This window comes from Carya illinoinensis, chromosome 15 (genome assembly GCF_018687715.1).
Source record: "Carya illinoinensis cultivar Pawnee chromosome 15, C.illinoinensisPawnee_v1, whole genome shotgun sequence".
Classification (NCBI taxonomy): Eukaryota; Viridiplantae; Streptophyta; class Magnoliopsida; order Fagales; family Juglandaceae; genus Carya; species Carya illinoinensis.
The window spans coordinates 6,567,081-6,594,514 of NC_056766.1; the positions used below are offsets into that span (position 1 = coordinate 6,567,081).

At 36.4% G+C, this 27,434-nt stretch overlaps 2 protein-coding genes across 6 annotated transcripts; one reads left to right on the plus strand and one right to left on the minus strand.

Annotated features, from left to right (window-relative positions):
* Positions 1-1,769: 1,769 nt before the first annotated feature.
* Positions 1,770-10,357, plus strand: LOC122296481 (K(+) efflux antiporter 6). Of its 5 annotated transcripts, XM_043106234.1 has the most exons (21): positions 1,770-1,924; positions 2,038-2,345; positions 2,517-2,560; positions 3,069-3,127; positions 3,265-3,343; positions 3,453-3,514; positions 3,607-3,682; positions 3,795-3,869; positions 4,480-4,551; positions 4,634-4,717; positions 5,437-5,505; positions 5,623-5,700; positions 5,864-5,952; positions 6,614-6,710; positions 6,797-6,850; positions 7,526-7,621; positions 7,889-8,077; positions 8,154-8,231; positions 8,723-8,767; positions 9,550-9,639; positions 9,817-10,357. In XM_043106234.1, the coding sequence occupies exons 2-21, from the start codon at positions 2,099-2,101 to the stop codon at positions 9,898-9,900; spliced, it is 1,767 nt and encodes a 588-aa protein (XP_042962168.1). In that variant the 5' UTR covers positions 1,770-1,924; positions 2,038-2,098; the 3' UTR covers positions 9,901-10,357. The 5 variants fall into 5 exon arrangements, with proteins under 5 accessions (XP_042962168.1, XP_042962172.1, XP_042962170.1 ...); XM_043106236.1 differs by having other exon boundaries at positions 1,825-2,345; positions 9,550-9,656; XM_043106235.1 differs by having other exon boundaries at positions 1,826-2,345; positions 2,523-2,560.
* An 11,504-nt stretch (positions 10,358-21,861) lies between these two features.
* On the minus strand, positions 21,862-23,670 carry LOC122297604 (transcription factor MYBS3-like). The gene is made up of 3 exons (XM_043107711.1): positions 23,030-23,670; positions 22,410-22,612; positions 21,862-22,303 (listed from the first exon to the last, which is right to left on the minus strand). Exons 1-3 carry the CDS (start codon positions 23,313-23,315, stop codon positions 22,127-22,129), a joined length of 666 nt encoding a protein of 221 aa, XP_042963645.1. The 5' UTR covers positions 23,316-23,670; the 3' UTR covers positions 21,862-22,126.
* Positions 23,671-27,434: the final 3,764 nt, after the last annotated feature.

A 27,434-nucleotide genomic window follows, 5' to 3' on the forward strand; every position in this document is an offset into this window, starting at 1 on the left:
CTCAGTCTTCCTCCCTCTAACCACACTGTTTAAACCCTTGACTTCAATTCATCTCTCCTCAATCACTCCATTTTTATTTGAAAAAAGTTTCCATTTCAAAATTTTATTTTTATCTTATCTCATTATATTTTTAAATATCATTCAAATATAAATATTTTTAAACTAATTATTGTAACTTTTTTAAACTAGTTATTACAATTTTTACAAACTTTGAAATAAAAAATTATTTAATTTTTTAAAATATACAAACAAAAATAATATTAAAAAAATATATTCTAATAATATTTTAATTTTATAATATTTTTTATTCAAATTATTCTCTCTCAGTTCTCAAAACCTATAAAACATTAACAACTATCTCACTACTATTTACAAATTATCTTATTACTATTCACAAAATTCTCATTTCATCTCACTACTAAGCTTATACTTAACTCACGATTGCTTGTAAATTCTGCCTCTAGATTATACAACATTTCCCATCCCCCTCACCAATAATTTTTTTTTAATGAATTATGGGTACCCCTAAAGCTTTTGTTTTTTTTAAATAGAAGTTAAAATGTATATAATTATAAAATATAAAGCCAAAAGCCCATAAAAAAGAATTAAATAAAAGAGCTGCTGAATATTAAACAACCCATGAAAAAAACACAAAATAAAAACATACTTCCCTTGAATATTTTAGATACAAAGGTATTGTGATTAGGGTGATTAAAAGCCTCCACCAATAAGGCCAATCTTTTTTTTATTATTTTTTTCAAACATTTTTTAAATTCTTTAAATATTTTATTTAAAAAAATTATAAAATCATTAAAAAATATTTTCTTAACAACTAAGTGAAAAAAAAAAAAAAAAGTCAATAGGTGACTTTTATGTGTGACTTTTGTACGTGGGAATATCATTTTGACTAACACCTTTAATTAACACCTTGCTAAATACCAGCCACTTAGGTTGACTTTCCTTAAAAATGATCACTTCAATAAATATATGTTAGGCAAGCTGAATTAATCATACCAAGATCTTTGGTTTCGTGAAATTGAGGCAAATAATTGTAGGTGATTGGATCCTTTCTTTATTAGGATGGACATCTCTTAAACTAAAAGTTTTGGTACCATCTTTTTAACTTATAAGTATATAATTTATTGCAAAATGCAACTAATCCACAATCCTCCTTTTAAAAAAATAACACATATAATTATAAGAAATGATGTTGTAGTTTTGAATTTATGAGTGTGGAAGTGGGATGCAATTAATTTTTTTTAAAAATAAATAAATATGAAAGTTACGTAAAAAATTATTTTTTTAATAATAAATTTTACTATTTTTAAAGTGATTGTATTGTATTTATATACTTCACGATTATATATAACATTACATCAGTGGAATGTATAAAAATATATATATATATATATGAACTCAACATAAATATATCATATAGATAGGAAAAACCTGACTATAAATAATTCTATATACCAATACATATATTCATATAGAGAAAATATTGGGAGCAGCTACTATTCACTACTGCACACTACACACCCTATAAAAAACATCTATATATCCTATGAAAAGCATCCCTACACTCTATAAAAATCTATAAATATGTAGTGTGTAACATAAATAGTGGCTGCTCCCTAATAAATCTCATTCATATAATATAATTGGTCAAAAATTTAGACTTTAATCAAACATAGATTAATACATAAATTCGGTTGTAAATAACAAAACTCTTATCAGGTAACCGCGATGGTTTTCCGGATCGAAGACAATTTGCAGGTGTTTTTTTATTTGACGAGTTTCAGACTTACGGTTGACCCGAACCCGGTCCATGTTTACTCTTTCCTCTCCATCTTCCTTCTTTACTTCATTTTCCTCTCTCTCTCTCTCTCTCTCCCTCTCTCTCTCAGTCTCTTACTTTCTCTCAGTGAGTCTCTCTCTATCCATTTGCGGATTTGCTGTTTCATCTGAACGTCTTTCTAATTCCTCTCGCTTTTTTCGTTCCTTCTCTGTGCTTTCCTCTGTTTCTGTCTCTCTTAGGGCGCACACAGACTGGCATTAAACCTGCACCGGGCCCTATTATCCTGCGTCACTCTCCGCAATGTTGAAGAAATCTCCGTCCTCGGAGTCCAGTCTCTTCCTCTTTGCAGTGGCAGCCCCTACGATGCTCCTACTCTGCTTCTCCGCCCTGTTACTTACTTCGCCCTCACTGGCCGAATCAGATCGCCTCGACTCCACCAACTCCACCGAGTCTAATGTCTCTCTCTCTACTCCTAAAGAAGCCAGCTTCGCCCAAATGATTGATCAAGCTCTCGCGAACGAGTTCTCCGAGAACGATCAGCCCGAAGGTTCTCAGATCCGATCTTTCTACTTTTTAGTTTGATTAGGCTTTATATTTCTCTTTATTTGTTTGCCGAAGAACCAGTCCGATATGCGACAAGACCTGCTTGATTATTGACCTAAGTATAACTACAGATTTGGACTTTCAATTTTCTTTACCTGCGTAATTATTTTGGCAGCGGCAGATGCTGGAGGCTTCAATAACAGTGTAGCAGAACAGCAGGTTGGTGGCACCATTTTCTTTTAGAATTCAAATAAGAACATCTTTGAAAAAGAACTAGTTTTTATGACCATTGAAAGAGCAAGCATTCTCACTTGTGCCGTTGGCATGCATTTTTTCTACGCCGAAAAAGAAAAAAAAAAAAAACAGATACGAAATTACAAGGAGGTAATTGATATATGATTGGTTTAATAGTTACAATTCTAAATCTTGATTTCATTTACGACATGGTGTGATTTCAATCATCACAGATCTAATTTTATGCAAATTTTGATCGCGTACTTTTCTAATCATAATTACGATGAGATATGCTGGAAATGATATCGCATATCTGATTTACATTCTTATCATGTATTCTTTATTCTCAAATGCATTTTATTTTTGTTTCTGGCTCTTAATTTGTTGGATACGCTAGATCTTATCTTTCTGTCGTGGTTTGAATTTATTAGATGCCCATTATAGCACAAAGCACTTGCTGAATTGCATTTTTTTTTTCTGTGTTGTTGATCAGGCTGTTCTGGAGACTGTAGCCAGAGTTAAATCGAAGAAAAATGATACAAAAGAGGATAAGTATGTGTTTCTTTGTTAAACTGAGGATTAATGTTCATCTCGCTATAATTCATTGCTAATAAAAGGACCTTTCCTTTCTTTATGTATGTCAACAGTTCGTGCTTTTCTCACCCTCCATTGTTGATTTTAACTTTTAGGTCATTTCAATTGCATGATGTCTTTAATCTGGATAATGATAATAGGGCTGAAGATACACCAACATTAATAGATCGAAAGGTAGATTTCTTCATTTAAAAATATGTTCTTTTGGTATGTAATTAAAAAAATTCCTTGGTCGTAGTTATCGTTTTAGTTTAGATGAATAATCTCTGTGCTTTGTTTTCAGGACAATGTCTTTATTATATCTAATTTTAAATCAAAATATCCAGTTCTGCAGCTGGACTTGAGGTAAACTTGAGAGTTTGCTATAGTTTTGTAGACTTTTGTTTCTGCATGTACATTGTGAGTTTCTCTGAGCTTTTCTACTTATTTCTTTGTAGATTGATTTCCGATTTGGTAGTTGTTATTGTCTCAGCAACTTGTGGTGGCATTGCCTTTGCTTGTGCTGGACAGCCGGTCTGATATTTGATCTATGTTTTTTACATGAGAGTGCAATGTTAGAATCTGTTCAAGTGTTATATTGAACTGATTATCTGATATTATTGTTAATCATGCTTAATGTTCTCAGGTTATCACTGGATATCTGCTAGCTGGATCTTTTATTGGACCTGGAGGATTCAACTTTGTTAGTGAAATGGTCCAAGTATGTTGCTTTTTCCTTTGAAAACTTTTAGTTATCTTTACTTACCTCTAAACTCTTGCATATGATTGTTTGTTTGCTTTAATGTCACACTTTACTGTTTTACTGAAGTAATCCCTTATGTGCCATGATAGGTAACGAATGATATCGAATGAGTGTAATGATTCAATTGACATAACTAACACTTACTTTGATTATCATCATATTAATTCCTCTAGAATTTAGATAAAGCCAAGACCATTACTTGTTATAGGCTAGTCGTTTTCAATTCTTATGTTTCTACAATCTATTTCAATGTGCCTATGTTAGAAATATACTAGAGATCATGCATTTTGTTGGCTTAAATGGGTAATAGCACGAAAAAGTTAACAAACTCATTAATAAAGTATTGATTAGTGGGCTTTCTTTTGTACATTGGCTACTTACGTTACCAAGTTTCTTTTGATTGCTTGAGAAACTATACGGATGATTTTTACGTGCAATTATTTGCTAGGTTCATAGACTCATGCTCAGAGGATATTCTGGTGAAGATTTCATATCACATCAATACCCTGTCCTTTTGTCAAATATTTTTGCATGCCACTTACTGTTTTGCACTGCTGCATGCACATAGGTTGAAACGGTGGCTCAGTTTGGTGTAGTTTTTCTTCTTTTTGCACTGGGCCTGGAGTTCTCCACAACAAAGGTCTAATCTTTTTCCTTAGCCTGCTTCATTTTCTGTCTTTTAGTGAAATGGTGGTTGAAATTTTACTACTGTGTGATTGTAGCTTCGAGTTGTTCGAGCAGTTGCTGTTCTAGGGGGCCTGCTACAAATTTTCCTATTTATGTGCCTGTGTGGTATTATAGCCTCGGTATGGCTACAGTTCTCACAGAACTCTTTTGAAAGTTTGTGCTTTTCTACTTGTGAAAACTGCTTGCACATGAGGATCTGCCATATAGAAGTTCAACTGAATTCGGAATGTTGAAAATACTCAGAGAGTTACAATTTTCAAAGCAATACAAACAGTTAAACGTAGAAGACAAATTTACTGAGGATCTTGTTTGGTGTCAACTTCATTTCCAACCACTGAAGAGTTATTTCGTGCTAAAGTTAATTATCCCATTACACTTCGTAATTATTTTGTTGAGCTTTGGGTTCTGGCTCTTAAGATCCAGCCTATAGGTTTTATTGTTTTATATTAAGAATTTTGACTTTATGTCAGTGGTATGGTAATGCCATAGTAGGCTTGGTAATGTAAAAGACAACTTTGATATTGTTCACTGGAATTAGGCATTCTAGTTCTTTGGTGAATTATATGGTAGTATCAGACCGTATTTTTGGTCGAGCCAGTGGATTTTCCGCTATAGCATCTTGAACCTGTTCCTCCTTCATCTGACCATAAGCATTATTAATAATTTGGTTGCATGGAGTCCTTGGGGGCTTGGCTCAAGAGATAAAGCAGTAGGGTGCTGATGGGGTGGGTCTTTGGTTTTTATGTCAACTATTAAAAGCGTAAAGGGGCACAACCCTAGTACATGAGGTACAATATGTATGTTGCTCTCTCAATGCCACCAATTTGTCTTTCTGCAGTTGTGTGGTGGTAAAGCTTCAGAGGGTGTATTTGTTGGTGCATTCCTGTCTATGTCTTCAACAGCAGTGGTAAAGCTTTATGTGATTTTGGCATATGAATGAATGCATTTTTTTTTCTAGGTCTAGATACTTGGTTGAATGATAAATAATCCCCGTGACATTGAGGTTTTATCCTTTGGGACTCAGGTCTTGAAGTTTTTGATGGAAAAAAACTCCACTAATTCCCTTCATGGCCAAGTAACCATCGGCACCCTTATTCTGCAGGTACTTTAGTTGCCTTTTCTTTTCTTTTCTTTAACATTCTTCCTTCCATGGATTCCAATTTATTTTTTAGTGTATTCTTTCTACTAAATAATTGATGCAAACTATCAAATTTTTCATTCAAATGCTCTCAGTGTTATCGCCTTAATAACTTTTGGCCCTCCAGGACTGTGCCGTGGGTTTACTGTTTGCTTTGCTTCCTGTACTGGGTGGGACTTCTGGTATCCTTCAAGGAGTGATGTCCATGACTAAAGTGTAAGTAAAGAACTAATGAAACTCTCCAAATTTTCAGCCTTCTTTCTCTGTCTGAGAAATGTAGATGTGTCTGATGCAAAATGGCTCATTCAGAGATGTGTTTCTGCTACTTAGCAAATAGCAGAAAATTTTGGAAGTCTTATAAGAGAAGGCAGTTGATTTTGAAGTGCCACCAGTGGCGCCTTAGGACTATAGAAGTACATAAAAGAAACGGCATGAAGTGTAATTTTATTGGTGGGGGCAAGGGAAGCCATGGGCTACTGCATACCAAACAATGTGAAGCCTACATATTGAAAAGATTATCTGGAACTGAATTAAAACTTGCTATTTTTTGTGCTATCTCCATTAAACTGGATAAGACCTTTTTATTCTTTACCAGTGAAGGGAGCTGAAAGGAAAAGTAAATTTGTACTTGATATGATGATACTACATGTAAATATGAAGATGAATGGCCTAGGAAAATCAGGCTTTGATGAGCTGACCCTATGAGGGGTTGGAGTCAGTACAGTTTTTTTTTTTTTTTTTGTAAGTAAAAGAGTCTAAAAGAGTCAGTACAGTTATGATTGATTCTTCGGTTCAGAACTTTTCCTCTTTCATTTTGCTCTTCTTTCTCCGTTCCCAGTAGTATATGTTATAACACCGTAGTTCTTCTCTTTGCCAGGTTGGTGGTGTTGATTACATTTTTGGCTGTTCTGACTATATTATCTCGTACTTGTGTTCCTTGGTTACTTAAACTCATGATAAGCCTATCATCACAGGTATGGCTATTGTCTTTTGCATAATATTAGAGATAGCAACCTACTTCACTTCAATCTGTTCTCTAATTTTATCTTTATCTGTGCAGACCAACGAACTATATCAGTTGGCATCGGTTGCATTCTGCTTGCTTGTAGCCTGGGTTCGTTTTGCTTCCTAATTCTTTATGTCTGAAATTATTGTTTTCGCTTAGACATGACCCTATCTTCATTCCATATAATGTATCTGGATTAGGCACAAAAAGTAATGGAAAGGTTGACACCTGAAGTTATATTCCTTGATGACTCCAATAACTTGTTTTTCCCAATAAAAATGCCCCATCAGTGCTTTTTGATGATTGTAAAAACATATAAGCCACTGGATTGCGAAAGTTGAGTTATAAACTTAGGAGCATCACCGTGATGGATGCTGTTGTATTGGCTAAGCCTAGGGGAAAAGGGTTTGTCTGAGTGGATTGAAAGATGCTGCATCAATTTAGTCTATTTTAATATCACCTTAAGAAAAATCTTCTGATAAAAACTTGTGGTTGGTAAAGAATGTATTTATATATTCTTACATCAAGCCTCATGCATGAGTTTGAATTTTGACATAATTTTGTTGAGAGTATCTCCAGAAAAGGGAATTGTGAAAGGATTAGTGACACGGCACAGAAGGCTATAATTGCAGTATCCTTCTTAACTAGTGTTTGTTGCTTTAGAATATTATTTTCTTGGTTGAATTCTTGGTTTTGAAAAGGCATTGTGAGTCATGACCATCTCTTGTAAATACAATAGACCCTCAGTATGCAACTATTGTCTAATTTTTTGTGTGATTTCAGTGTAGTGACAAGCTGGGGCTAAGCCTAGAACTGGGTTCATTTGCTGCTGGAGTGATGATATCAACAACTGATCTTGCTCAACATACACTAGATCAAGTAAGGCTATTTAATTTAGGTTTGCTATTCTCTTTAACTTCCAAGAGCTGACATTTTTATCTTACCCAAGTTTAGCAGAGGCACTTTTAAACCCCTCCCTCTTTCTCCTTCTCCTTCTTTTCTGTTGAATAAACTCTATTACTGTCATGAGCAAATCATATGATGCAACATGTTGTGCTTTGTCCATGTAAGATAAATTGTTGGTCACATGCAGAAGTCTTCGGATTGATCTGAGTAATCTCACATTGAATTCTGTTACCTGTGCAGGTTGAACCCATTCGCAATCTTTTTGCAGCTCTTTTCCTTGCCAGCATTGGAATGTTGATCCATGTTCAATTTCTCTGGAACCATGTGGATATATTACTTGCATCTGTTCTTCTGGTGATCATTGTAAAAACAATTATAATCTCTGCTGTTGTCAAGGGATTTACCTACAACAACAAGACTTCACTTCTTGTAAGATATTGATATTCCACTAGTTATGTTTGTGTTTGTGCATGCACTGTTTTTGAGGGAATTCTGGTGTGTACAGGTTGGGATGTCTCTGGCACAGATAGGGGAATTTGCTTTTGTTCTTCTCAGCCGTGCTTCTAATCTTCATCTAGTTGAGGTTAGTGTTACAGTTTCGGTTATTCAGTCTGATTCTTAAACAGAAAGGTTTCTTTGCTAGAAAAGTTTTGGAGAGCAATTATGTCTGGTGCCCTTATTTTCCACCAATGGTCATGTTTTATAATCATGTTTATGGAACTTTGAAGTTTGGACCCATAACTTCTAGCAGGAAAATGTGTGGAACAAACCCCAAGGGATTGGCCCAAGCGGTGAAGGCCTTGGTCTTGGGGTATCACTCCAAGGTCCAAGGTTTAACACCTCATGGGTGCAAACAATCATTTGAGGCCATACCCCTGGTGAAAAGCCAGCGATTTAACCAGTTCTGTATAGGGGAACTTTCGAGGGTGCCGTGCATGGGACCGGGGTTTACTCTGCAAGGGTGGGTTCGAAGGGCCCTACCTTGGAGACGCTCCCCGACATCGAAAAAAAAAAAAAAAAAACACGTGTGGATCATATGAGGTACTATAGAGCTAACACTTCAAATATTTTCAGGGGAAAGTGTACCTGTTGCTTCTTGGAACTACCGCTCTTAGTCTGGTATGAAGTCATTTTGTTTTATGCTTTAGCTGATGTAATATGTAGTTTATGTAGTCCATGCATGCTATCGATGTACCTTGTTTGTTTTGTTCCACAACATCTCAGTGTTCGTTGGTATATAACATAGTTACATCAGACGATAATTCTGAATGGGACTGTAAGAGCCTGCTTTTTGTGTTTATCTTTTTAAATAAATAAAAAAGGGTTTGGTGAACTTTTTCTCCTCCTTTTACTTCTGAAATTCATAGATTCTTTTCTTTTTCCTGGAATCTGGTAATGATGGATTAACAATTTCCTGAAACCAGTCAGAAAAAAATTATATGATGATGAAAAGCAAACTCAACTGGAAATGTAGTTAGTATTTAGTTTTTCCTCATCCTGCAGGAAATGTGGATTTGAAATGATAAGTGCATACTGATTTCTTTGAATATTTTTACTTATAAAATGATAAGGGTGTACTGATTTGACAAAATCTTACATGAGCAAGAGGAGCATACCCTGCAAGGGGCTTGGAAAATATTTTTAGAGAAGCTTAAATTGATTTTTTCATACAGTTTAGGCTGTTTCCTCCGTGTGTTGAAATGAAGCATCCATATTCCTTTGGTTTTTGTTGACATTGGTGATAACTTTTGAGTTCACAGAAATGAGTACTTAAGGAGTCAACATTTTCTAGGGAAGTGATCTTATGTGTCAGGGATAAATGTGTTCGTGGCTGCAGTATGATCTTCTCTATAATAATCGTGTTCTTGTTCTGAGTGGATTATTCGTGGAAACTTCCACAGGTGACAACTCCTCTGCTTTTCAAGCTAATTCCTGCCGTAGTGCACCTTGGCGTGCTGTTACGGTGGTTCTCCCCCGACGGTTCCTTGGAGGTAATGACCATTCTACAGTAAGTGTATAGATGCTTGGGAATAATAGAAGTTCCAATTCTTTACATTCTATCACCATCTTGGTTAGAAGGTCACTTCAAGTGCAGTTTCATCTTTTTGAGTTTTATTTTTCCAAATGGATCTTGAATTTTCTTTTCATTTTTCCACTTTCAACTTCAGAGTGGATTCAAAGGAGAAAACCTTCGCTCCGAAAGTATGAAGCAGCGCACTATATTGATCGATCAAGGACCTCATGATTCATGACATATATGAAGTGAAAGGGAATTTCAGTATCATACCAACTATATAATATCCGTCGCTTTCCCAACACTACTGCCGGATTCACTATACAGCTTTTCCATCATTCATGCAACTACCGGAAAGTGGTGAGATTAGATCGGGAAAGAGGTAATCTAATTGCCGAAATGACTGACTGCCAAAAACTCTTATCTGTGATTTAGTCAGCTCTGCCACATGATCGATTAGCGGAGACATATTCTTTTCATTTGTTACATAGTTTCAATTTTGTAAACTTTGTGACAATTGTTGTTCATAGATGATTTCGAAGTACAGATAAATTCTCAATGTATAAAAGTGGTGTCTTTATTACCATAAGATTGTTTTTATGATTGCGATTTTGTAAACTTAAAAAACTGAAAATTGTCATTCACGGATCAAGATTTGAATGTATATTACTAATCAATGTATGTCTGTTCCATTATTAAGTTAGTTTTTTAATCATTGATTACTGGCCTAGCTGGGTGTTAAGAAACATTAAATCAGGAATTAATTAATTGTTGGGAATTAACACGTGGATGATCCGACGTAGATGCAAGATGAAAGATGGGGGAATTTGTTAACAACACGAGTGGTAATTCTCATTTCGTAGCTCTTTTGTGCATAATCATCGTACCAATCCATTGTACAATTGTGAGCCATGAATGAAAGTACGTATACGCGTTGAGATCGATCCTGGGATTCACAGTCTGGATTGCATGTTGAATCAGAGAAATATATAGACAGTGCGGGCAAAACTCGCATCGGCAGTATTAAATGTTAATGTAGGGTCTATTGTAATTCATTTAGATGTATATATATATATATATATAGATAGATATATTGCACCATCAATCATGTCGAAGGATGTCAGAAAATCCTGTAGTTAATAAATCAATTGTCTCATTTTGACTAGGATTGTTGTTATTAACATAAACATTTGCAACCATATAATGTGACTTGTCTATCGAGTCTCATCATGATGATAATTTATTGTTATAGCTTCATAACAAGAGTTAGCACTGTTCACCGACCGGCCCGACCCGATAAGCACATACCGGCCCGACCCGATAAGGATGAGTTCCGTTTACCCGATAACCGATACCGACCCGATAAGAATTCGGAATAGTGTTCTGACCCTTTTTTTTTTTTTTTGTAAAAATGTATATATATTATACTTGTAATGTGTTAGGAAGAAAACCATATAGAGAACTTTCTAAGAATTTGTCACATGTCTATTTGTTTTAAATGCATACCGACACTAGAATTGAGGCCAATATAGAAAACCATACCGACACTAGAATTGAGGCCAATATATATATATTGTTTTGGAATGCCTTTTTCTTTCAGGAAATGGCTGTAGATTGGGTCTATACACAATCGATATGTTAATTAACATTTCACATATATTGATTAATTAATAAAAATCATTCATGATCTTGCTTGCCATTCTGCACTTATACATCACTTATACAAACATGAAAATTAACCAAGAACCAAAATCAGAATGCATGATATCACTTTCAGAGGACCAAGTCAACCATACCCTTTATAAAAACAATAGTTTACAAAATGTTCTGTATGCAGTTTACAAAATGAAGCTCGGGAAAAAAACAAGCATATCTTGCTCAGTCTAGACCTGTAACAAGTACAAGACATTTATCTGCAATCATGTTCTGTATGCAGTTTACAAAATGAGCTTCTTCAATCTGTGTTCTTAAAGAGCAGGCCGGGGGTCCATAACCATTCCTTAATAAATATTCTACCTCGCAATACTTGAAATCTTTCCAACAGGGAAAGACAGAGTACTCTCATTATTAGCATAGCCAAGAATTCCATTGGTTGGGAGCATCCACAAGTAATTATTACTCACCACTCATTAAATACACTACCCACATGGTAGAGTTGATAAATTATAAAGTGTTAATTAAATACATTAATAGATAGGGTTTTTTTGTTGTAAATTCCCCTAACTGCATTTTTTAGCTGCAAAAGGATCTGTCAAAGGGCTAACACTCAGCCAATCAAGCACCCACATTTTTAAACCAAAATTTGAAATTTAGCTTGGCACATAAATCAGACCAAACAAACCATTAGCTTCCAGAGAGCAAACTTTGAGTAGTTGAGAAATTTCCCAAATTGGACAGAGTCTAACATATTTATGTGATACAACTTTGTCCCTATTTACTGACAAACAGAATGCAGAACAACAAGGAGAAATTTTTTTGGTCCCTGAATTTTAGTACTTGCTTGCATTAAGGCTACTCAGGAAATACTCGTCAAGCTTTTATAGGGCAAAACAAGGTCAAGGGACCCTCACGACGCTTGGCAGTGCCTTCGATCAAAATAAATAAATATATATATATATGTGTGTGTGTGTGTGTATTCTTGGCCAAAAGACGAGACCCTTTCAGGACAAGAAGCAGTTTTCATTTCAGAAACCAAGATGTTTTTCCGAGTAGTATATGCAGTCCTCTCCCTTCCCCACCACTAGAGAGAGAGAGAGAGAGAGAGGAAAAGCTGTGAACTTACTGGTATTAGGATTTCCTAATGCAGGACTTTCCTAACTGACATTTAATCAAATAGCTGGCTCACATGAAACCCAGATCCCATGAAACCCAAAGACTTAGCTGGAACACTTCACCAACGACCACCTTCCTGTGAAACCCAGATCTCATAACCCAAAGAAAAGCATCCTAACAAAGTGAAAATACACGTATGAAAATCACAATAACAGAGAGAGAGAGAGAGAGAGAGAGAGAGAGAGAGAGAGAGAGAGAGAGAGAGAGAGAGAGAGAGAGAGAGAGTAATACCTATAGACTTGAGGGAGACCTTCTGAGCAACAGCAACGCCAACGGAGAGAATGAAAACTATGGAAGTGTCGAATAGAGCAACGCCAACGTGAGCTGCACATTTTTGGGTGGAAACGGGTTACAGGTATTACCCGATAAACATATAAACGGTTACGGTATAACCCGTTTCCGATTATGCATATAAACGGTTCGAGATTACGGGTCAGGTTGGGTCGAAAAAACGGCCGGGTCGGCCAGCCGACTTATTTGTACAGCCCTAACAAGAGTACCACCATTTATATGTTAACTCTACCACCATTAATATGTTAATTGGTCGCCATGCAAAGAATACCTATTATAAACTTTGAAGATTGTTTGCACATTTAATTGTGGGGATCATTTCATCTTTTTAGTTGGGTGAAAAAAGTTACTATTTGCTCTCCGTACAAAGTTTTTGTCCGTACATTTTTTTTCTCGTAAACTCATTCCTGACGGTGATGGTAGAGCTTTGATCGTGCAAGTTTGATTGTTTAGTAAGATTAATGGGGGCATTCGAACACCTTAGTGATAGAACTAAAATTGTTTATGGTTTTGAGGGAAAGCCAATGGGTATTAATCAAGGAAAAATGGTGGAAGTTGGTCAAAAAGATGAGACTCGACTTAACCATGGCTAGGCGGTTTGCCAAAGCTCTGGAGGTCTATGTGAAAGTTGGGAGGAATGAGTTCTTTGCAAGCCATCGGGTAGGTGACAGGGGTTTCATAGCACAAAGGTGCTCAAACCAGCAGAGTATGTTCATGGAGTTGGTAGAATACTATAGGGGTGGGCGCCAAAACTGTATTTTTGTTCCAGAAGATATCGATGGTCTAGGTTGGCGAAAAATGGTTGAGACGTTGAAAGAGATTGGGCGAGAAGGTGGTCTCGGTGGGGCAGCACCGACAATGACTTTGGTAGAGCCTCTATAGCTACCCTCCTGGTCATAAATGGAGGTCCTGCAACAAAATACTGGTTTGGACCCGTCGCATCAACAGGCCTGGCCGGATGTCAGTGCTATAGGGGATGGGCAGCTGGTGAGGGTCACCATTTCGAAAGGTTTGCAAGGATGTGAGGGGAGTGACAGGGGACATGTTGGTCTTCATAAGGAAACATACATTCGGGTAATAAGAGAAATGCAGAATCAGTTGGGGGACTTACAATTAAAAATAAACTGGCTGAAGAAATGAGTTAAGGATGATAATGGGGGTGGATTTGGGCTTGGGCCCAGACGATGGGCCTTGTGTAGGATCGGGGGCCTTGCCTACATCTAAGGGCAAGCAGCCCATGAACTATGGCCCTAATGTAATATCAACTAGGTTTAATAGGCAGTTTCAAGTGTATTGGCAGCTGAGCTTGACAGGCCTAATAGGCAGGCTTATAATGGAAGGGCTGTTGAGAGTTATGGGTGGGCTAATTACGGGCCCATCCCGGTCGTGGTGGGTGGTTCGCAAAACCCATATGGAGCCCAGCAACAAATGCACTAGTTTGGAGGCAGCGAGCTGAGGCTTTAGGTGCTGTTGACGGCATGGAGCCACGGCCACTTGTGCCGATAATGGGACAGACGGACCCGATGAAGGTAGCAAAACTTTTGATGGGACAGATGGCAATGGAGGACACCTCAGAGACCATCGTCGTGCTGGGTCTATCATAAATCAACTCAAGGGAGGTGGTTTAGTCAACGCCGGCGACGGTGGCCCCTGTGTAGGTAGAACAGACAACGCCGACGATGATGGAGGAGTAGATTTTACCGTCACTTGGTGAGGAACTAGTTGAAAATTTACATCTGTTTTCGTTCTTCCCTGAAGTATGTGCATAGAAATTACCGATTCCAACCATGGAAACAAAACCCCCCAGAGTGAGGTCCCTTCTGCCACGGTGGAGTACCTTGAATTAATTTCAGAAGATGGGGAAGAGTTGAACTTGGAGGCTATGGACGACAATATCGAGGGGCTTTCTCAAAGAATTACGAAGGTTAGTATTGAAATTCTATTGATTCTTGAATCTCAAGAGGTAAATAATGTGAATTCTGTGGTTGAATGGGAAGGTTGCAACTTGCTTGAAGGGGACGTAGAGACTGGGGACAAAACTCTATTCCCATTGAAATGTGTGTTATCAAGTGAGTTTGAGACATCGAATTGGGTGTTCAACAAGGTAAAGGATATCCAACATGTGGTGGGAATGACGTGTGTGGGGTATGAGGAACAATTTATGGTGCTTCTCACGGCCATTGAGGTGGATCATTTGCAAGATAAAAAAACTGGATCCAAAAAACAAAGGGAACTCAAAAGACTTAATTGGTCACTAAATGAAGGTAGCTTAAGCCGGGATAGATCTAAAGGGAAGGGCACTACTGTTTCTTTATGAAACCAAAAATTGTGTCTTGGAACGTTCATGGGCTAAACGATATTAATAAGCGCCAGCACATAAAAAACTTGCTTTGGGAATGGAGGGTGGATATTGTTTGTTTTCAAGAAACAAAGCTGAAGTTAGTGACCAGAAAAATTGTGAGAAATGTGTGGAGCTGTCCGTATGTAGATTGGGTGTATTTGGCTTCGAATGGGGCATCGGACGATATTCTTGTGATGTGGGATAAAAAGGTGGTGGAAAAAATGGAGGAGTTTGTAGGAGATTATATAATGGCTTGTTCCTTTAAGATGGTGGAGGATAATTTTTTGTGGGCCTTTGCAGGTATATACGGACCGAATGTTGATAACTTTAGAAACCACTTGTGGGATGAAATTGCTGGACTACATAGCTAGTGAGATCTTTCCTGGTGCATTGGTGGGGATTTTAACATCACAAGGTCCCCAGTGAAAGATCTGGAGATAGCCGCCTTCGCTCAGCCATGATAGATTTATTAGACTACATTTTTTATTTGAATCTGATATATCTCCCACTTACAGGTGGTCCGTTTACATGGTCTAATAGCCAAACGTGATCTCACTTGGACAGATTCCTAATTTCACTGAAATAGAAAAGTAAGTTTCCAAATATGTGCCAGGAGAGATTGCCACGAGTGTGCTGAGATCATTTTCCTATTTTACTAGATGGAGGGGGTATTCAAGGCGATCGGCTTTATTTCAAATTTGAAAACATGTGGCTTAAAAGCGAGGGCTTCGTGGAAAGGGTAAGGCACTGGTGGTCATCATATCAGATTTTTGGTAGTCCCTCTCACATGCTTGCAGGTGAATTAAAAGTTTTAAATAATGATTTAAAGCTTTGAAATTCTCAAACTTTTGGCAACTTAAGGGAGCAAAAGAAAACCATGATGGAGGAATTACAAATTTTTTAGAGGATCATGGAAGATAGAGTCCTTGCCCCAGAGGAAATATCATGTAAGGCAAAATTGGCCTTAGAGATAGAAAAAGTATTATCATTGGAAGAGATTTATTGGCATCAAAAGTCGAGCGTTGTGGCTGAACGAAGGGGATCGAAGCACAAAATTTTTTCATAGAGTGGCTAATTCTCATAGGAGAAATAACACAATTGAGATGATGCAGATCAATGATAGAGAATGCACGAAGGCTCTTGTGATCTAGGAACATGTGGTAAGTTTCTATGAACAACTTTTTACAGAAAGAGAGAGATGGAGGCCAAATTTGGATGGACTCAGTTTTGATTCTATTGAGCCACAAACTGTGTCATGGTTGGAAAGAGCATTTGAGGAAGCTGAGGTATATGAAGTAGTCAGAAGAATGGTGAAAGATAAAGCACAAAGACTAGATGGTTTTTCGATAGGGTTTTTTCAAACATGTTGGAAAGTTGTGAAAGAGGACATTATGAATGTGTTCCAGGAATTATTTGTGGGTGAAAAATTTCAGAAAAGCCTGAATGCTACTTTTATTGCTTTAATTTCGAAGAAGACTGGGGCATCAGAGGTGAAAGATTTTTGGCCTATTAGCCTCATAAATGGGGTATACAAAATCATTTCCAATGTGCTTGCAAACAGGTTAGGGGAGACTTTAGATAAAATAATCTCAAAACCAAAAAACGCTTTTGTAAGGAGTCGTCAAATTCTAGATTCTGTCTTAATAGCTAATGAATGCCTGATAGTAGATTAAAATCTAGATGTGCAGGGATTATTTGCAAGCTAGATATGGAAAAGACATATGACCTTGTAAATTGGGAATTCCTCTATCTATTGAAGAGATGTGGTTTTGGGAAGAAATGGTGTATGTGGATCAGATTGTGCATTTCAACCGCTAAATTTTTAGTTCTGATCAATGGCAACTCAGAGGGTTTCTTTAATAGCTCTCAGGGGTTAAGACAGGGAGATCTATGTCCCCATTTCTTTTTGTTATCATCATGGAAGCACTGAGCAGGATGTTAATAGCCTTAGTTACCAATGGTTTTATGGCAGGATTTTCAGTGGGTGATCTAAATAGGGACCTTATCTCGATTTCTCACTTACTTTTTGCAGATGATACTTTAATATTCTAAGAGGCAGAGCAGGATCAATTTAGGACTCTAAAGGTGCTTCTTCTATGCTTCAAAGTAGTGTCAGGGTTGAGAGTGAACTTTGATAAATCAGAGTTAGTGCTACTTGGAAGTGTCAATAATACTTGGCATTTGGCTTGCACACTTGGGTGTAAAGTCCCTTATTTCCCTATGACTTATCTGGGATTACCGTTGGGGGCTGCATCACGAGCCTTAGCTATCTGAGATACAATTATTGAGAAAATAGAACGAAAATTGGCAAGGTGGAAGATAATGTATTTTTCAAAAGGAGGTCTGGTGACCTTATCAAAAGCACTCTTTCTAACTTACCAACTTATTTTTTGTCATTATTTTCTATTCCAGCATGTGTGGCAACACGGCTTGAAAAACTCTATCGAGATTTTTTATACAGTGGGATGGGGGAAGAGTTTAAGTTTCATCTAGTCAGCTAGAATAAGGCTTGTAGACCAATTCCTTCAGGAGGGCTAGGGATAAAAAACTTGAGAATGTTTAATCAAGCACTCTTGGGGAAATGACTTTGGAGATATAATGTGGAACTGGAAGCTCTCTAGAAACTAATAGTTGATTGCAAATATCGGCATTGGGGAGGTTGGTGTACTAGAGAGGGGAATGAGCCTTTTGGTGTGGGGATCTGGAGGCGTATAAGATGAGGGTGGAGGGTGTTTGCTAATCATACTAGTTTGGTGGTGGAGGAAGGCATGCGTGTAAAATTTTGGAGGGACATCTGGTGTGGGGAGGTGGCACTAAAGGACTCTTTTCCATCAGTTTTATGAGTGGCACGCAATCAAGAAGTTTTGGTGGTAGATCTCATGGTTCGTTCAAGAGACCAAGTCCAATAGAATGTTACCTTTACTAGAGTAGCCAAAGTTGGGAACTAGACAGTTTTGAGGCTTTCTTTCGTTTAGTGTATTCCAAGAAGCTGAATGGACTGCATGTCGACAAATTGTGGTAGACACCAGCGGGTAAGGGTATTTTCTCAATTCGCTCATTTTATAAATCCCTTACATCTTTATCAAATTCTCATTTCCCACGGAGAAGACCGTGGAGGAACAAGGCACCTCCCAAAACACTTTTCTTCACATGGACAGCAGCCTTGGGTAAGATTCTGACTACCAATAATCTGCAAAAGCGACGGGATAATTATTTCAGATTGGTTTTATGTGTAAAAAAAACCGGTGAGACAGTAGATCATCTCTTACTACATTGTGAGACAGCCAGAGTCCTTTGATGCGAAATCTTCAGTCGAATAGGGTTAACACTACAAGAAAAGCGGGCTTTTGTGACCAAAATAATTATTTCCTACAAAAATCGTAGGAAATAGTCATTTTGGTCACTAAATTTTAGTCACAAAAGTCTGCTTTTCTTGTAGTATAAACTGGGCTATGCTTGATTCAGTGGTTGAGCCATTAGCCAGTTGGGTGATGCCGGGCAATGCTCCACAAACCGAAGCTATTTGAAAAATGGTCTCTATATGCATTATATGGTGCATATGGCCAGAGCGTAACGAGCGGACATTCAAAGAGAATGAGCATACACTAGAGGAGTTTCGCGTTTTATTTTTCAGCACTTTATTTCTTTGGGCTATAGCTATAGACTTTAATGGCATAAAATGTACATGATTTTTTTGTGTCTTCTATAGTGACCTAGATAAGTCTTATCTCTTGTATACCATCTTGTGTACTTGAGCTATGCATATTCCTATTAATACTATCATTTACTTATAAACAAAAAAAAATTGTTTGCACATTTAGAGTATTTCATAATTTTGTTAATGGTACTGAAATAGTTTGAATTAAGACGTTTTATTAGGTTATAAGAAATGAGAGAAAAAAAAAATTAAATAAAAATATTATAAAATTAAAAAATTATTTGAATATAATTTTTTAATATAATTTTTTTTTAAGTTTGTAAAAGTTGTATTGGATTTTGTGTTAGGATAATGATCATTAGGTAATAATTAATTAGATGAAAAAGTTAGATTCAAAATTGAAAAGTATTTTGTATTTGAATTAGGCCTGTTCATCCGGGTAGACCCAAACCGGAATCCGGATTTCAAATCCGGGCCGGAACCCGGATGAATCCGGGTTTTTCAAAACCCGGATTCCGGGTTCCAGATTGAACCCGGGTCTTCAGCTGTGCGAGTGGGGCGAGATCCTCGATGTATTGAATCCGGTTGTTGGAGAGGTCGAGGTCTCTGAGCGAGTCGAGGCCAGCTTCGATGAGGAATTCAAAACGAAACCAATAGCTATGCCTATCCCAGATCTCGTCCACCAAGATTCTCAAACCAACGAAACGAAACCGAGGCGTGGTCAGTTTGGCCGTCTAGCGCTGTCTCCACGGCCCACTCCCAGATCTCATCCATCAAATACGAAACTCTATATCTCATACACCCAGTTTCACAAAACCTCCAAAACGAATCGTTTCAGAGCATCGAGAGCGAAAATTTAGCGCAAATCCACAGCTTTGTCCACAAAAACCAAAATTGAAGTTTTTTTGATAATAAACCCTACCTGTATTTGCGCTTGGAAGTAGTCGATGCGATCATGCGAAAACCAATAGCTATGCCTATCCCTTTACTCCGATTAAAACCCTAATTTTTCCAGATGTACGGTCGCTCCCTTCTGCAAGCTGGAAATGCACAAACAGACCTCTCTCAGACTCTCTCTCTCTCTCGCTCTCTCTCTCTCTCTCTCTCTCTCTCTCTCTCTCTCTCTCTCTCTCTCTCTCCTGGCTATTGGTTAAAATGGGCGAGTCGGGATAAACCTCCAGAGGAACGGAAGGGGCCCTCTGGTCTCTGGGTGCGTGGCTTTGGGCCTGGGTCTCGGGGGGCTGAGGCTTGTTTGTTGGTTTTTACATAAACCGGATACCGGATTTTAAAAGCGGTATCCAGTTAGACAACCCGTATCCGGACCGGATAGATCCGGATTTTGCAATACGGATTCCGGGCCGAAATCCGGAACCGGAATCCGGTTATCCGGGTTCCGGACCGGGCCGGATTTAAATCCGGCCCGGTTGAACAGCCCTAATTTGAATGATGTTTAAAAATAAGATTTTGAGAAAATTTGAGAATTTCTTATCTCATCTTTGTGTCAAAAATATTCCTCATCCTTCAATTGCTATATATTTATTAAAAAAAAAAATGTAAACACGTTATCTATGTTTGCCTGTAGGAGAAAGTGTTAGATTTTGTTTTTAAATCCTAAGAATAATCAATTATAGCACCTAATATTATAGAGAAGATATTAGCTATATTCATTATTTGGTAAAATAATTATTAAAAAATAATTACAAAAGAGAAAATATTTTGATACGTGTAGGGGAAAATATATATATATATATAGTTGACACGTGATAGATCATCACTCATCAGGTTCAGCCATTCCCATGAAAATAAAAAAATAAAAAATAAAATTGAGACGTACACATGATGAAGTCATGAAAGTAAGAAAAATATTTTAAAATATGCTTTTTTGAAAAAAAAAAAAAAAAAAAAGAATTAAGCAGTTGAAATGATTTGTTCGAGGAAGTCATTTCACATGATATATAATTAAATCCATCATATTATAGACTCATTGCCACCAAGATTATAATTACTTACACCACCAATATCCAATAATAATTATAAGAACTCATAATCATCATGATCACCACATATATATATATATATATTATAGCAATCAGAATTATTTACCTAGATATATATATATATATATATATATATATATATAAATATATATGGGCCCATATATAGATGATCATTCCAATATATATTATAAACTGGTGTACCATGCATGCAGCATGCATTTCATAGAAAGTACTGTAAATGCATATGCATGCATTATAGGAGACAGTGGTGGAACCAGCAATTTTCTTTAGGAGGAGCTGACTTTTCTACCGTATGACACATTTATGTAAAATAAAAAAAATTAAAAATCATAAAAACATAACTATATATAAAATTATCTTATTATTTGCTACATATATATGCATAGAAATCAAATAATAAAAACACAACTTAATATATGTTATAGATTTTTGACGATAACAATTTTTGGAATAATATTCATCCATTATTATTTTTGTAATGAAATATTTAGAATTTATTTTTATAAAAATTATCAAGTGATCTTTTAGAATGATATCTTTTATTCTAGTAGATAAGCTAGTTTATCAAGTGCCATATAAAATTTAGATATTTTCATGTCACATTAAGTATATAATGTTATAATTGAGACTTTAAATAAATTACTTCTTACTTAATGAATTCTAGACGATAAAATTTCTTAACTATTTTTCATATAGATCATTAATTTTAAATAATTTTTCTTGTATTTTCATATTAAAAAGTCTAAAATTGTTTAATAAAAAATTTTGAGATCCATAGTAATAAGTTTATTATTTCTCCTAAACTTAATTTTAATTTAATTTTAGTGAGGACACATCCTAAAAATAGATAGTATATAAAAATTATACAAAATTTTGAGACTAGCTATAGGAAAAAATATTGGAGAGAGGCATTTCTATGTATTATATTGAAATTCTGAGGACTCTAAATTTTTATATTTATAAAAGTATAAATAAAAACTAAGGGATATTTTAAATTTTGAAAAAACTTTGGGGCGGCCATGGCCCCTCCCAATGTATACCTAGGTCCGCCACTGTATAGGGATGACAATATGCATAGATCATTCCAATATATATATCCATTTACAGTACTTCCCCTGAGAACAGAGTTTAATTACTTTCTTCCATTGACATGATCAGAGTGCATGAGTTGCAAGTACTATTAGTTCTTAATCATGATGATCATGAAGTTTCGCACTTTGATCAAGAGTAGTACTAGTACTGGGCTAGCAAGCTATGTCAAACCTGAAGTGGGAAGACTCAAATAAGAATGCATTATGATCATCAGATTGGCCAATTTCTTCCATTAATTAATCTGTGATTCAGTGCTGCAGTCAAGTACTGCAGAACTTGATATCTTCGATGAAGACTCCATTAATGGATCAACAGAAGCTTCGGTCATGACGACAGTCCTACTACTGCTTATTGGCTCGAACACGCTTGTGCTAACCAGTTGAGGATCAGTGAATTTGGCCATTCTCACCTGCCAGAATAAGGTGAAAACACAATGATTAGGTCAATTTAATTCATTAGAGTCTGCATTTATTACAAACAGAACTAAGAGTGAGAGCTTAATATGATGCATGTACATCAAAGAGGCTGGGTCGGCTGCGCTTTCTTTTGTTGGGGCAGGTCTCGATCTGTCGAAGAAAATGTTTTTGTGCATGGCTGGCTACTTGTGTTGGAGTTCTTGTTGTCACAAAGTTTGTAGAGATGCCCCTCCAATTTCCCTTTCCCAGCTTTTCAAGCCCAGCCAGAAAGGCCAGGTGCTCCTCCTCACTCCATTGCACAGCTAAAAGTGTACGTACAATTTAGTGTACGTACAATTTTTCACCATACAAATTAAGGGGTTTTAATTATAATTATATGCACATGATATCTTGAAGAAGATATTACTCAAAACATCTTAGGGCATACTAACATATTCAAAGGATATTTTTTAGAAGTTTCCGAAGAAGAATAATATAATGAAACATGTATATATTATACAGAGAGAATGAAAATGTACATAGAGATCTTGTAATAAATTAAGGAAGAATTACCAAAAATCAGAAACAGTTCCATTAATTCAGTAGAAAATTAGGGTCTGTATAGCATATGAGATTCAACACAAGGAAGACTCGTTAAGGAAATGAAAAACTATAAAAATAAAAAAAAATAAAAAAATTAGGACCCAGAGAGAGAGACAGAGAGACAAACTGAAGCTCACCCTTCTTTCTTTTCCGATTTCTTGTGGCCGTGACGACGCCATCAGAGATAAATTCATTACATTGAGGAAACTTTCCGTCCGTAGTAAGGTCAGAAGACGATGATGAAGAGAGTGTAAACCAATTTGACAGGCCATCCATGCTAAAACTCTTCCTCATAACAAAAGAAGATGACGCAGAAGAAGAAGAAGAAGAAGAAAGGTCAAGTTGCACACCAAATAGCCTAAAGTACTTATTACCCGTAAGACTCATTTTATGAGTGATGCAAGTCCTTAAATTATGGCCCATATCCCCACAGTATGAGCATTTTCTTGCAATTCTCGCTCTCAGAAAAACAAACACTCTTTAAAGCAAGGAAGTGATAAATTAATACAGACTGCTCTTCAGCTTTCCCGTATATATCATGTGTGTGCATGTATGTTATATATATGTATATATGTATCTCAGTACGCATGGATAATGATTCGAGTAAAAACTCATGCATCAAAGCAAGAAAGAATGAAAGATGATATAATGATCAGTACTGCTCTTTTGGTTGTATACTTTTATTCCCCTCTCTGTTAGATCTTTCTCCATCTTGATCGATCTGATTATATAATTAATGGCATCTCTCTGAGTGCGCGCTCACATGGCATGTGTGAGGGGGCGGGCCTCATGAAATTATCTTACGTATGTATATACGTTTAAACATTGACAGATATCATGCATGGGGTTAGTACTATATATATATATATATATATGCGAGGCCTATCAGTACCTGACATGAAAAATGCATGTATCATATCCATGATACCATGATATTCAGGCATACATGCATGGCCTACAGCAGATGATGATGATCACGTCGACCAAGCCCTACCGTATCATGATCATCGACCACATATATAGAATTGAAAGCTGAAACATAGATCGAAAAAATATGCCCTTCACTGCTCATGCATATAAGAAAGGTGTCCAAATAATTATTGTCATGTTTCTTTTTTTCCTGTTTTACTTAAATTAAAGAATCATTTTCAGTGAGAAGTAAAGTCAGTGTCGTTGCGTTAATGCAGTGGTACCGCGGTCCCTGAAAATTGATGTAAACATGCGAACGTTTTTTTAATGGGGGAGTAAAAACAAAGGCATCCTATTCATCAGAGAAAGATCAGGAAGGTTGTTGATGATGGATCGAAGCTAGCTAGCTAGGAAAATACCAGTAGTAGAACTGCTGCATGCTGCAATATGCTTTGAAAGTACGTACTGGGTCAAAGCGATCATGCATATATGTTATCAATTAATTGTAATAAAATTAAAATTAAACACCATTTAAATAATAAGTTGGATTTCTTTTTGTAAGTATTTTATTTGGGATTCCCCAAAATTAGATCATAAATAAATATATATTGCATGGTAAGATTACAGCACATGCAATATTGAATAATATTGAGTGTTAACTTTCCCACGTTCCCTGCAAGCTAGCTAGCTGTTTGATCATCAGCCGCTAATGCTTTGTTTCGCAAGCAAGCTGTTAATAATGCATGCAGGAGATGGAACAGTACTGGTCCAGTACTAGTCATATATATATATCGATCGGGACGACGTCGGACCACTTATGTGTATATGTATCATAGTAAAGCTGCCAGTTTTTGGACGGATATATTAAATTCATGCATGTCGATCTCGTGGTTTGAACAAAAGAAGGGCATGCATCCACGTTTTTCTTTTCAATTCATAGCTAGCTAGGAATCTAGGATTGTCGACCTCGCCTTCTCTCTCATCCGGCCATGGAGGTTGACAGTTACGAATGGAGGCCTGCAGCTACGAAGGCAAGTGGGTGTAGAGGGTCAGCTACAAATACAAAGGCAAGTAGGTACGTAGAGCTACCTAGCTACTTGCCTTTGTGTCTGTACGACGTTTTGGTAATTACTATTTTTTTTTTTTAACGTTTTGGTAATTACTAATGGAGATGCTATTCATCATTTTTTAATCATTATTTTTTTATACCTTAAGTATATATGTCAGTGTATATATGAATAATCACTACAATAAAAATAAGTTTTAGTGATAGATGAAACTGTCACAAAAAATGAAAAAATGTCATGAAATACATTTGATAACGGTTTCTGACCGTCACCACCACTGTCACGTAATGTGCATCACGGATTACATTTGGTGACAGTTTACTGTACAAGCGTACTAAAAATATTTTTAATGACGGTTGGGGATGTGCCGTTTGAAATAACTTTCGAACGTATCATTTTCTGTGACGGTTAGAATCTATCATAGAAAATTACGTTCGAACGTAAAAAAGACGAGCTGACATCCGAACGATAAAAGGTAATGTTTATTGATTATAGTTCGGACGTATAATTTAAACGTTCGAATGTTTATACATGTAAACGTTATGTTCGAATCTCGAATCCAACGAAAATGAAATAATGTCCGAACATTTGTATCATAACGTTCGGACGTTAATTCAAATGTTAAGAGAGTAGAGTTAGAATGTAAAGTGTACATTCGGATGTTTGGAACGTTAAACTTTTCTGATATTTGAATGTTTTTTTAACTTGGGTTTAAACGTTCGAACGTTTTGTTACTATTTTGTATAGTTACGTTCGAACATTTTGTTACTATTTTGTATAGTTACGTTCGAACGTGTAATACTGTTAAAACGTATTTTATTTACATTCGAACGTACATATCAGAAATGCTAAACTCATCCACTTAATAAACAAACCAATTGTTTCATATTACAGTATATATTTCACAACCAACATTGTTTGAAACTATTTTTAAATTAGATGTTAAAAACGTAATATACAAATAAAATTCATTTCTTTTTCTTTTCTCGCCCAGCACGATTCTGTTGCAATGACATAACACGCTCCATTTGCAGCATCATCTCTCGCTGCACTTGCTCTTGAACCTCACTACGGATTCTTTCCTCCTGGTCTCTTTGTTGGTCCTGCAAACGCGTCTCTAAATGAGACTGTCACTCTAAGAGAGACTCCAACTCTTGCTGTCTAGACCTCATATACTCATTCTCGCATCGTGCAGCTTCTAAATTTTTGGTAAGATTATTAATTTGTGATGTCGATCAATGAGGTTGAGGAAGATGAACCGGAATGCTTGAAAGATTGTCCCAAACCTCTTGCCATACTAGAGTTGGGCCCAAGCACCTGTGTTAAAATGTCCAAGTCACTAGGAGAGGATTCCTCAGAAGCTGACTGCATCTCCATCATTTTTCCCCGCAGTTTGAAAGATCAAAACACACAATAAGTAACATATTAAAAGAAATACAAAAATAATAATAATAATAATTTAATCACATGTGCAATAATTTATTTAACAAAAGGAGCATCGCTTACATAATTAATTGCAGCTGCAGGATCCATCCACTCACTATGCTCATTAGTGTGAGCAGCAGCATAGACATGAACGGGGAAAAAGTTTTCAGGATCATCACGTTTCTAAGAAAACGACATTAGCAATTTGAAGAAGACAGTGTTAGTACTTATATAAAAGAATAATAAGAAAAAATATGAATTATTGCGTTTATTAATTACCATTTTTTTAGCAAGACGATGGAATGATCTTGAACCAGCACGATGGTGAATAGTCAGAGCAGATCTATTATTCGCATTTGTAGAAATTAAGTGCTACAAAAATAATTTCCACCGTTAATTGTAATATATGTACATACATATAATATAAACAACAAATATAAATGTAAATAATTATAAAAAATAAATCTAGAATACCTGATATTCTTGAGAGGCAAAAAAATCACAACACTTTATTCAGTCGTCTAATTTCATCTGCTGAAAAGGGCACCGTGCAGCCTCTTCAAACGTCTCAAATTTCTTGAAGTGGTCGTGACATTGTCCTTTGTGACGTCGGAATAGTGTAGCCATTAACTCATTCACAGTTCTCAAATCCTTGCTACAACCAAAGTCGAGGTCAAATTCATCCTAATTATAAATTAATTACCTTAAAAATATGATAAACTAATGTAGGTGAAAAAAATAATATAATAAGTAAACTCACCAGCACACGACTCCGAATGTGTTCCTTAATCTCATTCGGCACATCTCTCCAGGAGCGTACATAAAATGGAGCGTAAGCTCGAACTACTGTGCCAATATAGGAGGAAAGTGCTACTGCACTATCATTCACTCCTCCAGTGGAATTATCAGGAATTGTGATTTTTAATTTACCATGCCTTCGATTTTTCTCAAGTGAGATGTCACGTGTATAGTCACGACCGCGACGAGCAAATGCATCAACTAATAGATGATAGTATAATTTTGAAGGTTATATATATTATTTATTGAAACAAACCTCTTGATTATATATAGTATTAACGTAAAAATTCCTTACCAGTAGGTGTCGACTGTGCATCGTTCTCTGTAATGTTAACTTCATCTT

Coding starts and splice junctions, on each gene's coding strand:
- LOC122297604 (XM_043107711.1), bottom strand. CDS start 23,315: ATGGGCCATAATTTAAGGACTTGCATCACTCATAAAATGAGTCTTACG. Junction 22,613..23,029: donor AAATCGGAAAAGAAAGAAGG/GTGAGCTTCAGT, acceptor GTACACTTTTAG/CTGTGCAATGGAGTGAGGAG. Junction 22,304..22,409: donor GCCGACCCAGCCTCTTTGAT/GTACATGCATCA, acceptor TTATTCTGGCAG/GTGAGAATGGCCAAATTCAC.
- LOC122296481 (XM_043106234.1), top strand. CDS start 2,099: ATGTTGAAGAAATCTCCGTCCTCGGAGTCCAGTCTCTTCCTCTTTGCA. Junction 2,561..3,068: donor ACAGTGTAGCAGAACAGCAG/GTTGGTGGCACC, acceptor GTTGTTGATCAG/GCTGTTCTGGAGACTGTAGC. Junction 6,711..6,796: donor TGATAAGCCTATCATCACAG/GTATGGCTATTG, acceptor TTATCTGTGCAG/ACCAACGAACTATATCAGTT.